Raw genomic sequence first — 14,182 nt, 5'->3', positions numbered from 1 at the left:
TGGGGTCTCTCAAGGCTTTTCTGGCGGACCGAACTCTCCTCTACATACCCAGTGTACTTCATACGTCTCCATTACTCTACTGTTCGTTCATTTCAGTCTTGACACCAGACGGCAAGCACCTCAGCTCTTTAAAGCTGGGGACCCACGACCTTTTGTCCATTCATTTAAAAATTCTTGGCACAGCACAAAATTGATCCTTAAAATACACAAGTAGTATCTACATCTACCCTTTAGGTACTAAGGCAAGCTTAGCTTTTTCATAAAAACATTTTCGGTAAACCTGTGGTCTACTGGTCTACTGACCATTAAGCATTTCTGCATTATTTTAACATAAGTCAATATTTACAACACTTACTTATTCATTTCTTGTTGTTTAATCGTTCAGTCGTGCCTGACTCTTTGTGATCCCATGAACAGCTTCCTCTGTCCATGGGATTCTCCAGGCAAAAATACTGGAGTGGGTTGCCATTTCCTTCTCTAGAGGATCTTCCTGACCCAGGGATCAAGCCTGCATCTCCTGCTTGGCAGGTGGATTCTTTACCACTAAGCCACCAGGGAAGCCCTCAAAGGATAGTACTCCTTCCTTAAAACTGTGAACAAGGTCACAGTAAGAATAGAAGGAGGAACAAAACAGATTACTCATTGTGAATACTGACTTACCTTTATATATTTTTAATCAAAGAATGCTGAGGTTAAGTTATCTTAGACTAATAATCTTATATAACATCATACTTTAATAGTACCATATATTCAGGGACTGGATTTTTTCTTTTTAACCTTCACTGATAATGATATAACAAATACTTTGCATTCATGTTATGTTTATTACAGGTTGCTAACATGATGTCAGGGAAGTGGTATGTGAAAGTACATGTGATTAAAAGTAAATAAATGAGAAACAAAAGCACTCAGATATTCTTTCTTGTTTCATCTCTCTCAACCACTGTGCTTCAAGTTATCAATTATCTAAAATCCCTTAAGGCTCATTTAAATCCAGACTTTAAAAGTTGAGCTCTAAGGATTTTCCAAACTTATTAATCTTATTAATAGTAGATCCCTTCGATGAACCACTTTAGGGCACTTAAGCAATCACTATAGCATTTACCTTTTCAAAACCTTTTCAAAATAAAATCTAAGTGTAGGCAAAATGTGGATGATATTTCATAGGTATCTACTGAACAGTTCAAAAGAAAATGAAGTTAGAAAAATCTATACATAGATATACAGTGTCCTAAGGGCAGAAAAGAGAAGCTCTGATTAGGTACTTGAAAATACATGAAAGAGGTCATGAAGCACAATTTCCTGGAGAGTGATCAAAACACCACTGGGATGGAGAAGGAAATGGCAACCCACTCCAGTATTCTTGCCTGGAAAAGTCCATGGACAGAGGAGCCTGGCTGGCTGCAGTTCATGGGGTTACATGACTGAGCATGTGTGCATGAGGGTGGAGGGTCACGGGTTGGTAGCAATAAACTGGTAGAACTAAAAAAGAAAAAAAAAAAAAAAAAAAAACCACTGGGCCTAAATATTCAAACTCACACATACCTTCCTGAAGGTATTTTCTACAAGCCAGACCAGGCAGGGCTTGGTCTTCAGAGCAACAAAAGAAATGTTAACAATGGCACGGCCTCCGGGGTTTGTCCTGGGAACTGTGCCATTTAATATTCTTATTAATTCTTCAGTGTACGAACATAAACCCCAGGTAAAGAAGCACTTTGTCAAAAGTTCCTAAAGACAAATCACTAGGAACTGAAGGGATCGAGAAGAAATTCTGGTTGGATTTAGGCACATCATGAAGGCAACACAGCCAAAGTACATCTCCAAGGCCACACAGAAGAGCCCAACGCACATGATTCTTTTCATCTAGGCTTGTAGTCACTAAATATGTAGGTTGTGTGCTGAGCTGCTTCAGTGGTGTTCGATTCTTTGTGACACTATGGACTGTAGGCCGCCAGGCTCCTCTGTCCATGGGATTCTCTAGGCAAGAATATTGGAGTGGGTTGCCATGCCCTCCTCCAGGAGATCTTCCTGACCTGGGGATCGAACCCGCATCACTTGCATCTCCTGCAGGCAGGTTCTTTACCACTAGTCCCATTTGAGAAGCCCATAAAGGGGTTACTTAGGCTAAATGAAAAAATGGAGCCCAGTAATGTCCTCCTTTCTAGACAGTGCAATGCCAACACTATAAGATACATGATAAAATACATAAAACTGTAAGATACATATGAGATAATCAAAGCATTACACAAGATAAAAGGAAGAAAAAACAGGGCTATGATTAACAATGTTTGTACAGTTCTGTTCAGAATATCACATCTATTGTGACTCTTCTGACAGCTATTCTTTCTCTAAGCAGATGATCTGCTTTCTTTAACTGCAATACAGCAGTTTTTGGCACCTCTCAAGTATTTTTCACATTGTGATTTGTTCTCCAGATACAAATATAAATTTATCAACAGCTGAGATCCTGCTGGTGTATTCTGCATTGAGCTAGAATAATAGATTTCCAACAAATGGTTGTTAAAGGCAGCAGTTAAGAATGTGGGCTCTGCAGCCTGAGATGGTCCAGGTTTAAATCTTGGATCTATCGCTAAGTCTGAGATCTCGAGCACATTTCTAAACTTTGTGTCTCCATGTTTTCATCTGTAAAACTTGGCACAGTAATGGTTTGTAGGATTATTGTGAGGATTAAATGAGATACGATGTGCAATAGTTTAGAACAGTACTTCGTATATAGTTGAGTGTTAACTGTTAGCTAATAATCAGAGCACATTAATAAAAGAATTAATTAATGACTGATACACAAGTGAAAACTATAACAAAAATAAGACGGATCCTCAAGCTGGGGTTTCCTTCAATCAGGAACAGTATTTCTCCAGATATAAGTCTTTCACAATTAGATAAATACAGGATATGTCCAGTTAAATTAAATTGCACATAAGCAACAAGTATTTTTTTTTAGTATAATTAGACCCCAAACAGCACATGGTAGGAGAAAACTGGTAGAAACAGCATCCGGGAGAATAAGAATGTTGGTTCTTTGTTTTAAGGGAAAGTCTCTAAATCTGAATTGATACTTTCAAACTGTGGTGTTGGAGAAGACTTCTGCGCATCCCTTGGACTACATGGAGGTCAAACCAGTCAATCCTAAAGGAAATCAACCCTGACTATTCATTGGAAGGACTGATGCTGAAGCTCCAATATTTTGGCCACCTGATGCGAAGAGCTGACTCATTGGAAAAGACCCTGATGCTGGGAAACATTGAAGGCAAAAGGAGAAGGGGGTGACAGAGAATGAGATGGTCAGACAGCATTACCAATCCAATGGACATGAATTTCAGCAAACTCTGGGAGACAGTGAAGGACAGAGGAGCCTGGCATGCTACATACAGTCTAAGGGGTTGCAAAGACTTGGACATGACTTAGTGGCTGAAAAACTCTGAATCTTAAAAATCACTTCTTCTTTAAAAATCACTTCTTCTTCCCTTCTTTATCACTTTGTCCTCTTTGCCGTGTATATACTTTTCTTAACATCACCAAGTTGAGGTAAAAATGAGAATTTTAAACTAGATACAAGTGTCTACTCTTCTTGGATTTCCTACCAGCCACAGTGCACTCTGCCCATCTGGACTAGAAGGAGTACTGCTGGGGTGAGCCCAAATTCTGGTAAATCAAACCACTCTGCACGCCCTCAAAGTATGTATTTAGGTCTCCTTTCCACCCAACTTGAATTAACTGAACAGACCATTACAAAGTACTAACTTTAACAATTTGCTCTGAATATTTAAACTATGGTCTTAAAAAAGCAGTGGCAAAATTTGGCAAAATTTCCCATATCGGCAGGGGTTTATTTGAGTACTGGTGGCTGCACTCAGTATGCCAGCAAATTTGGAAAACTCAGCAGTGGCTACAGGACTGGAAAAGGTCAGTTTTCATTCCAATCCCAAAGAAAGGCAATGCCAAAGAATGCTCAAACTACCGCACGATTGCACTGATCTCACATGCTAGTAAAGTAATGCTCAAAAATTCTCCAAGACAGGCTTCAGCAATACGTGAACCGTGAACTTCCAGAGGTTCAAGCTGGTTTTAGACAAGGCAGAGGAACCAGACGTCAAATTGCCAACATCTGCTGGATCATTGAAAAAGCAAGAGAGTTCCAGAAAAACATCTATTTCTGCTTTATTGACTATGCCAAAGCCTTTGACTGTGTGGATCACAATAAACTGTGGAAAATTCTGAAAGAGACGGGAATACCAGACCACCTGACCTGCCTCTTGAGAAACCTGTATGCAGGTCAGGAAGCAATAGTTAGACCTGGACATGGAACAACAGACTGGTTCCAAATAGGAAAAGGAGCACATCAAGGCTGTATATTGTCACCCTGCTTATTTAACTTATATGCAGAGTACATCATAAGAAATGCTGGAGGAAGCACAAGCTGGAATCAAGATTGCTGGGAGAAATATCAATAACCTCAGATATGCAAATGACACCACCCTTATGGCAGAAAGTGAAGAGGAACTAAAGAGACTCTTGATGAAGGTGAAAGAGGAGAGTGAAAAAGTTGGCTTAAAGCTCAACATTCAGAAAACTAAGATCATGGCACCTGGTCCCATCACTTCATGGCAAACAGATGGGGAAACAGTGGAAACAGTGGCTGACTTATTTTTCTGGGCTCCAAAATCACTGCAGATGGTGATTGCAGCCATGAAATTAAAAGGCACTTACTCCTCGGAAGGAAAGTTTTGACCAACCCAGACAGCATATTAAAAAACAGAGACATTACTTGGTCAACAAAGGTCCATCTACTCAAGGCTACGGTTTTTCCAGTGGTCATGTATGGATGTGAGAGTTGGACTATAAAGAAAGCTGAGTGCCAAAGAATTGATGCTTTTGAACTGTGGTGTTGAAGAAGACTCTTGAGAGTCCCTTGGACTGCAAGGAGCTCCAACCAGTCCATCCTAAAGGAGATCAGTCCTGGGTGTTCACTGGAAGGACTGATGTTGAAGCTGAAACTCCAATCCTTTGGCCACTTAATGCGAAGGGCTGACTCATTTGAAAAGACCCTGATGCTGAGAAAGGTTGAGGGCAGGAGGAGAAAGGGACAATAGAGGATGAGATGGTTGGATGGCATCACCGACTCAGTGGACATGAGTTTGGGTAAACTCCGGGAGTTGGTGATGGACAGGGAGGCCTGGCATGCTGCAGTTCATGGCGTCGCAAACAGTCGGACTCGACTGAGTGACTGAACTGAACTGAAAGGGTTTTAACCCAGAAAAGCCTCTTTGAGGATACATTTGCCTATCTGTAAATAGGCAGCTTTCTATAGACACCAGATCATACTTAGCATGTATTAAGCTGTATTTATGATAACTTACAAAGACACAGCATAGTATAAGTTCATTTTAAGTAGTCTTTTACAAATAGCTACCGAATCTATGTTTTCATTTCTAACAGCCAAGAATGCAAGAACATCAAGCTTGGAGGGTTCATCTTACCCCTCAGTACTGATTTGAGGTTGAGCTTGGCTTGGCGGTGCAGGTCCTCCACGCAGGGGGGTCTTGTGGTGGGGAGGAACACATTCTCCTGCTGGTGCCATGGAGCAGTGTAGTGGACTGTCCATCGACTCTCCTCATCTAGGTTGGAAACAGCTGTAGAAAGAGAGAATACATTCAGGTTTTAAATTAACTGTGTTACATCAAGATGAGTTCTGGGTACCTAAAACACTCACAGGTAAGGACCAGCAAGGGAGAAATGGAACAAATTCTGAATAAGATTCAATCTTAGACCCCAGGGGTCCTTTCCACTGTGTTTTGTGTTTGTTCAGTTAATTGCTTCCCATCTTTTTAGGCCCTTCTTTTACTCCAAAGTTAGAAAATGATTAACAAAATCAATAAAGACCTCCTGCTTCACTCCATCATGACAAAATCTATTAATCAACTATACTATGTCACTACATTATAAATGTTAGATTGCAAGACAGAAAACAACTTTTCTACTAAGAACCTGGTACCAATTCTTTCCCCTCTAAAGCATTATTTTAAAACACCACTGTTATAAACTCATTTAAAATTTAAAAAACTAAGCATAAACATTCAATGTAATACATTTAAATAGCATAGTTCAATTAGAAATCCATTCGTGCTGAAAAATTTTTCTGAACTTCCTGCTTTCATGGAATATGTTCATATTCAAATGTTTTTAGAAACTCCAATGCAATTGATTTTTCCCAACACAATCCAATTCAATTCAATTTTTCCAACACAAAAGAGACTGAGGACATCAGAGGAAGAAATGGTAGGTTAAATCTCTATGATAATTTTCCTTTTACATTTTAGGGCTTAAGATTGCTTTGTCTATTTGATTTTTCCTGACAACACAACCCAAGAGGGGCTACCGATGGATCCCAACATGAAACTGACAACATCATACAAATTCAACAACAATTTTTTAAAATATTTTTTATATAGCCGTTGCTGTAAGCCAGCATTGGAGAGACTAGAGAAGTTTGAGAAGGACTCTGTGTTGAGGTGTTTACTGAAGGTGACAAGTCTAACACCTGTAAACCAGCAGATATGACCATTGTGAGTCGGGAGGAATCTTCCCCTCTCTGACCTATGGCACAGTGGATACACTGGGCATACGCGTTTCTACAACATAATATGTCCCTGGAAATGAGACCATAAAGTAGATTCATAAAATAAAATGAACAGGCACACATGAACTATTGAACCTTTCTATATGAACATGTTTAAAATTAACTCAATGTACCTAACAGCACAGCTATTAAAACCATTATACAGATCAAATGAGCTAATATATGGAAAGTCACAGCTTATGAAATAACTCATGAGAAGAATGGTTGTGGCAAGATTAGTGCAATTACTTGAAGGGAGTCCCTGACTTTTAGAACCATCAATGAAGAGGAACTTGGCCTTTTTTCAGTGCCTCTGGGAATATGAGTCACTCCACAGACCAGAGTGAGGTCAGCACTCACCCCGTTTACCATCTTCTTCACAGGTACTGAATTCCACAAGCCCACCTTTAAATAATTCACTTTCTAAATCATCCTACTCTCTCCAGTGATAAGATAAATTAGTACTACATATGTAATATACAACATTCTGAACACAATTAACACTGTTGGGTTATATATAAAAGTTGCTAAGAGAGGATGAGATGGTTAACTAGCATCACCAACTCAATGGATAAGAATGTGAACGAACTCCAGGGATAGTGAAGGACAGAGGAGCAAGCCTGGTGTGCTGCAGTCCATGAGGTCACAAAGAGTCGATATGACTCAGCAACTGAACAACAAGATAGTATATCCTAAGAATTCTCATCACAAAGAAAACATTTTCTTTTTCTTTTGTATCTATATGAGACTATGAATGTTCACTACACTTACTGTGAGAATCATTTCATGATGTCTGCTAGTCAAATCATTATGCTATACACCATAAGTGGATACAGTGCTGTATGTCAATTATATGTCAATAAAACTGGACAAATTTTTTAAAAAATCATCCCACTTTCCCTACAAACTGCCAAATGGAAAAATAAACATTGAGAACTAGACATCAAGTTAAAAACAGAAACGTCCTGTGTGCTTTCTGCTTTTAATGTTTACTAAAAGCTGTATGTAAATTCGGAGAAGGCAATGGCACCCCACTCCAGTACTCTTGCCTGGAAAATCCCATGGATGGAGGAGCCTGGTGGGCCGCACGCAGTCCATGGGGTCACTAAGAGTTGGACAAGACTCAGCGACTTCGCTTTCACTTTTCACTTTCCTGCATTGGAGAAGGCAATAGCAACCCACTCCAGTGTTCTTGCCTGGAGAATCTCAGGGACTGGTGAGCCTCGTGGGTTGCCGTCTATGGGGCAGCACAGAGTTGGACACGACTGAAGCGACTTAGCAGCAGCAGCAGCATGTAAATTAGGCACTTGGCATTTCACATATCTGTGGAACAAATGTTTTACATGGTACATAGAACTATCAGTCGTAATCTATAAAATCCAAAGAGCCCTGACTTAGTTCTTAGTTATAATCGGAGAATCTTGCACAGGATGGAGCTTGCCGTGTGTCCTCCAAAGAGTAGCCAGTTAATTATAATGTTTTGTGCTGATGCCCATTGATTTCGAAGACTGAATTATCATACTTCATAGTCGGAAAATAATGAAAATGGAAACTCTTCCTATTCGCCAATTACAAATCAAATCCAAGTGATAGTGTCCATGTAATTGCACATTCAGCCCCACCATACAACTACCAACTGGCTCCTAAGAAAGAACAGTTGTTTCTCCTTGGTGTATCTCACTCTTGCCAGGGTAGATTTTAATCAGTCCATCCAAAGACAATCTATGATGAGGGGAGCTGTAGAAATGAACCCCGAGGGCTGTTCATTTGCTTTCTCCAGTTTCTCTTACCAATGGTCCTACCTACATTTATCCAGTTTAAACCCATGGCCCCAAAACTAAAATAAAATAAACAACTATGTAAAAACAAAACTGTTTATAAATAAAATTTATACTTTCCAAAGAATGAAGAGGCATCTGGATTTAAAGAAATTGAAACCAACTGTAAGTACATAATGAAGCCACACCACAGAAGTTGTGTGCTTTACAATGACTGATCAGTCTAGACAGAGGCTGTCCTTGAGCTCTTAAATACCTAACAGAGTGTAGGAGAGTTTCAGAGGATCATCCCCACCAAAAATATGTGATGCATCACTCAGAGGCTCCTCATATTTAGCCAAAGAATTGAAACACCATACACTGTACATCAAGGCAGACATAAAGTAAATACAAGGGCTTTTTTCCCCCCTTCTTCAAAGGATTATTATTTTTTTTTTTTTTAGAATCCCAATAGAAGTGAATTCACCTAAAATCCCAACCATAAACAAGTAAGTCATGCTTTTAAAAAGAAAAAGTCACATAATTCTGCCCTAGAGTTATAAAAGTCTGAGGTATGTGAACTTGGTATAGAAAGGAGTTTAACAAACACCAATTATGCTGTTTTACGCTCTTAATTCCATCACTCAAAAGGATGAAGTCGTACATAGAACACATACACATACTCACATAGAGTGCAGAGAAAAGAAACTACTTACTTTTCTTCTTAAAAAGTTTAATCAAAGACTTGATCTTTGTATTAATAAAGACCACCATTTCCAGGACATCTACGTAGGATTACAAAATTTGAATCCTTTAAAAGCTCAGTCCAGCAAGCAGGTGGTAATCAGCATTCTTCTGCTCCAGATTCTAACTTTTTCCCTCTGGTCTCGAATCCTCAGACATCTGCCTGGACTGATGTAACTTTGAGGTTGAACTTATTGTCAGGCAGTTACAAACCATTAACAGTCCTTGAACCTGAAAAGCTCCCACTGAAACCTAATCTTTAAGGCCGAGAGTCACCAGTGACAACATGTACAGAAAGAGAAAGCCAACCGCAGTTCTTATTTGCATGAGAGCCACATCTGTCTTTCTGCCTCGGTGCTCAATGATTCAGTTTCCTCTCCAACTGATCTGAAGTGCCTCCTCTCTGGAGTCCACAAAAACAGTAGCGAGTTTCCTTTATGGAAGTCAAGGTGAAGCAAAGGTGTTCCCCACTTTCACTGGGCCACTAAGAACATCCAGATCTTTTTACTGGAGCCGACAAGTCTTATGGCAAGTCTGTTGATTCTTTGACTTCCTAGTTAAGTCAGGCATTTGAACTGATTCAGGGGGGAGAAAGAGCCAAACTATTGTTTCCCCAGCCACGCCCCCAGGCTCTGCCTCCCACACTAAAGGAAGGTTTGCAAGCAGTAAAACTTGACAATACAATCTCCAGGGAGCTGTAAATGATGACTTGGTTGTATTTTAGTTGCAAATTAGTACACCCAGTCTTCTCACCCAGTTTTTTTTTTTTTTCTTGCCAGTGACGGAGAAAAGCACTGTCACTGTTCCAAAGGGTGATCTTGTCTGCATCTAGCTGCCACAACTCTCACGACCCCCAGCCCCCAACTCTTAACTTTTCCCACTCCAAAGAAGAAAACAGATGATAAAGTAGCCTCATCATTTAAGTCTGTATTTTAAATTTTAAAAACCTAGCCTAAGCACCAGGTTTTTAAAATTCCACACCAAACACCTCCCCAATGGGAGAGAAGAGGAACAATTTCTAACAAAAATTATCTGAGTTTTTCTCTTCAACGTGAATGTACTGTACTAAGTTGCAGGTCTTTTCTCGTGTGCAATTGGCCACAGAGAACTGGGTAAATATAAACAGAGAAGAATCAGAAATGTGGTACAAGCAGGCACTAGAAAAATACACTTCGGGGTAAAGAGACAGGAACAAAAAGGAAAAGAATACAAATCAAACAATATTATGATAGGGGACAAAGGAAAAGAATGCGCCTTACAGCTCTCCCCAACTTCACTTCATGGCAAAATAGTTTTTGAAACATGTTAGACAACCTCTTATTTCATAGCTTTGGGCCAGACTTACAACTGAATGGAAAAATGTAATAACCCACTAATTCAAAACATTTAGTTTACAACAAAAGCTTTTAGTCAAAGAATAAAATTTATATAAGGGGCTCCCTCTAGGGAAAACTTTGGAATGATTCCTCCTCAAATTATCCCCCCCAAAACAGACACACAATCTTATTTTTTGTACAACAAAATTGAAGCAAACAAAACCCAACACACACATATTATCCTACCACCATACCTATTATCACGGATTTCCAAGTTGTGTTCTTTCACCTATACACTGCTTTATTTAAAAGTAATTACATGGGCAGATGGCAAATGAGAAAAGACTGAGAGTGTAAGTTAAATTATATAACTGCTTGAAGAGTGTGCAAAGTTCCCTTAGGATAACACAGTTATAAGCAAGAGCTGCCTCTTAGCTCACTATACTCAAAACAGGCAGTAGTGGGTTCTAACCAGAAGCACTCCTTATCCACAGTCCACGAATTTCTGAGGTTGAACATCCCCATCTGGACTCCCAACTACAAACAGCACATGACCTTTCACGTACACAGCAGTGGCACTGGAACTTTGATTTACTCATTCAAAGACAAATACTGAGCACGTAAGAAGCGCCATTCATTTGAGATCCCTCTTGGAGCTTACATTACTTGACCATAAACCACAATTATATGGTATGTTAGAATGTGGTGAGTGGAATGGACAAAAGAAAAAGTTGCATAGGATAAAAGGGGTTTGAGAGGAGGAGGGTGTGGCCAGGTTGTAATATTAAATAGAGTCAGGATAGAGTTCATTGGAAAGGTGAAACTTGAGTAAAAACTTGAAGGGGGCAATAGCAATAGAACAAGAATCTGTGCAGTGAATCCAACTGGCTCTCATTTTAAAGAGGGAGGAGAGAAGTTTATTGGTAGTGAAACATTTCTAACCCACCAGGACTAGTCAGAGAAGTGCTCTAAGAAATGAACTTTGGTAAGAGTCACACATGGAGTAATCTCCTTTCTCATTAATAAAACCTGATATCGAGTGACCACAGTCGTGTAAAGATAATGCCACTGGTTACACAGAGGTCAGTGGCAAGTCTGGGGGTTAAAAAGCAGGCTTCCACCCCAGCATCTCATGTGGCGCCAGTAGCAACGAACCCACCTGCCAATGCAGGAGACATTAAGAGACATGGGTTCTATCCCTGGATCGGGAAGATCCCCTGGCGAAGGAAACAGCAACCCATTTTGGTATTCTTGCCTGGAAAATCCCATGGACAGAAAAGCCTGGCAGGCCGTAGTCCATAGGGTTACAAAGAGTCAGACACAACTGAAGCAACTTAGCATGCACCCAGCATCCCAGGGCACACCGTCCTCTCAGCATTATTCTGTGCTGCCTCTTAACTCCCTAAGTCCAGAGCTTCTGGAAGGAAACACATAAACTATGGTATTTATTGCGTTAAATATTAAGAAGGGTTTGGAAACAGCTTTTTAATTATAAAGATTTCCCCAGTGGTTTTCTCATCTCTTACTTTACGATCTGTGTGTGCTGTGCTGTGCTTAGTCGCTCAGTCATGTCCAACTCTTTGTGACCCCATGGACTGCAGCCCACCAGGCTCCTCTGTCCATGGGGCTTCTCCAGGCAAGAATACTGGAGTGGGTTGCCATGACTGCCTCCAGGGGATCTTCCCAACCCAGGCAATGAACCCAGGTCTCAAACACTGCAGGCGGATTCTTGACTGTCTGAGCCACCAGGAAAGTTCAAGAATACTGGAGTGGGTAGCCTAGCCCTTCTCCAGGGCATCTTCCCAACCCAGGAATCAAAGCAGGGTCTCCTGCATTTCAGGTGAATTCTCTACCAGCTGAGCTACCAGGGAAGCCCCAGTGACTGCTCTAAACCTATCAATTCCAGCTTTGATGCACACATTATCTTTCCTGCTGTCTAAAATTCTATTGCCCATCATTTAAAAAAAATTCTCCATGGTCACCATGAACTTCTAACCAGTACCAACGGTCTTTTTCTCTCTCATCTTTTTAATCATATACTACTAGTGATCCAGTTGTGGAGCCGTTTTTCATCAACACTGCAGACCACTATTTCCTTTCCTACATCTGACTGCTCCTTCTTTGGATTCTGACAAACTCTTAACAAGCTTCCAAGAGTCAGGTGTTAAATTTCTGCCCTATGCTATTGGTGGCTCAGAGGTAAAGCATCTGCCTGCAACATGGGAGACCCAAGTTCGATCCCTGGGTTGGGAAGATCCCCTGGAGAAGTAAATGGCAACCCACTCCAGCATTCTTGCCTGGAGAATCCCATGGATGGAGGAGCCTGGTAGGCTACAGTCCACGGGGTCACAAAGAATTGGACACAACTGAGTGACTTCACTTTCACGCTATTTACTTATTCCCCCTTAAAACCTTAATGATTTTGCTGGTGTGAGGTCAAGTCAGGAAATTATGGCTCTTGGGTCAAAGCCAGCTGGCCCCTTTATAAATGGTTTTAAAAAATTAAAACATAATCTCATGATGTGAAATTATAAGACTCAAATTTCAATGTCTGACAGTCAAGTTGCTGCTACTGCTGCTAAGTCGCTTCAGTCGTGTCCGACTCTGTGCGACCCCATAGACGGCCTCCCACCAGGCTCCCCCATCCCTGGGATTCTCCAGGCAAGAACACCGGAGTGGGCTGCCATTTCCTTCTCCAATGCATGAAAGTGAAAAGTGAAAGTGAAGTTGCTCAGTCGTGTCCGACTCTTAGCGACCCCACGGACTGCAGCCTACCAGGCTCCCCGTCCCTGGGATTTTCCAGGCAAGAGTGCTGGAGTGGGGTGCCATTGCCTCCTCCAGGGACGGCACAACTATGCCCATGCCTTCATCTACTGTATACTCTGCTCTCAGGCTGCACACAACTGCAGAGTGGAATCGTGTGCCAAAGACTTAATACATGCCCGAAAGCTGAATATATTCATTCTCTGAGAGGCTGACTTCTGGATGAAGCCACTGCCTTTAAACAGCCCCCTCAGTCTTCACTTCCATCTGCTGTCTTTCACTGGTCTGCCCTCCAGCTCCTTCTTAACCACCCTCTACTCAAATCTCACATTATCTGTAGCTGAATGCCTAATTTAAGCCAGTTTCCTTAAATCTGCTGCTTATCAAGAACTTTTTGATATCTATTAGGGATGATGGTCAATTTTTCAATGAACCAGACAGGTATATTTAAACACCACTTAAAATGAGAGAACGGAGATCTAGATGCTAATGCTGTCGAAGCTAAGATGAGACTCTATGTGTCTTGATCCATCTCTAATTAGCACATACTAAGTTTTGCAAGGGGCTTCCCTGGTAGCTCAGCTGGTAAAGAATCCACCTGCAATGCAGGAAACCCCAGTTCGATCCCTGGGTCGAGAAGATCCCCTGGAAAAGGGATGGCCTACCCACTCCAGTATTCTTGGGCTTCCCTGGTAATTCAGATGGTAAAGAATCTGCCTGCAATGAGGGAGACCTGGGTTAAAGATATCTTTAGTTAGTATGTTCAAGTTAATATATCTTAACACAAAAGTCTTTATTAGAGTTCATAACTAATAAAAATATTTAAGACTAAAAATCTTCAGCTTATGTATTCAAGTTAATGTATCTTATATAAAAGATACATAGGGACCATAAATAAAAATATTTAAGAGTAAAGCATTATGCTCTAAAAATGCTGTCAAATATGACAAAGAAAAATATATCTA

General features: G+C 40.7%; 1 protein-coding gene across 4 annotated transcripts in view; it reads right to left on the bottom strand.

Moving 5' to 3' along the window:
* The window catches only part of NHSL1 (NHS like 1), a 156,509-nt gene that overhangs the window by 71,121 nt on the left and 71,206 nt on the right, over positions 1–14,182 (bottom strand). For 3 of the 4 annotated variants that reach the window (XM_044924171.2, XM_044924172.2, XM_044924173.2), the window contains exon 2: positions 5,499–5,651. In XM_044924171.2, coding sequence (XP_044780106.2) covers positions 5,499–5,651 — 153 coding nt within the window. Of the gene's footprint in view, positions 1–5,498; positions 5,652–9,110; positions 9,955–14,182 lie in introns of those variants that run through there. The other variant, XM_006074671.4, reaches the window with a different exon arrangement.

Source organism: Bubalus bubalis, chromosome 10 (genome assembly GCF_019923935.1).
Source record: "Bubalus bubalis isolate 160015118507 breed Murrah chromosome 10, NDDB_SH_1, whole genome shotgun sequence".
NCBI lineage: Eukaryota > Metazoa > Chordata > Mammalia > Artiodactyla > Bovidae > Bubalus > Bubalus bubalis.
The sequence above is the reverse complement of the archived record's forward strand: the minus strand, read 5'-3'. Positions and strand labels throughout refer to the sequence as shown.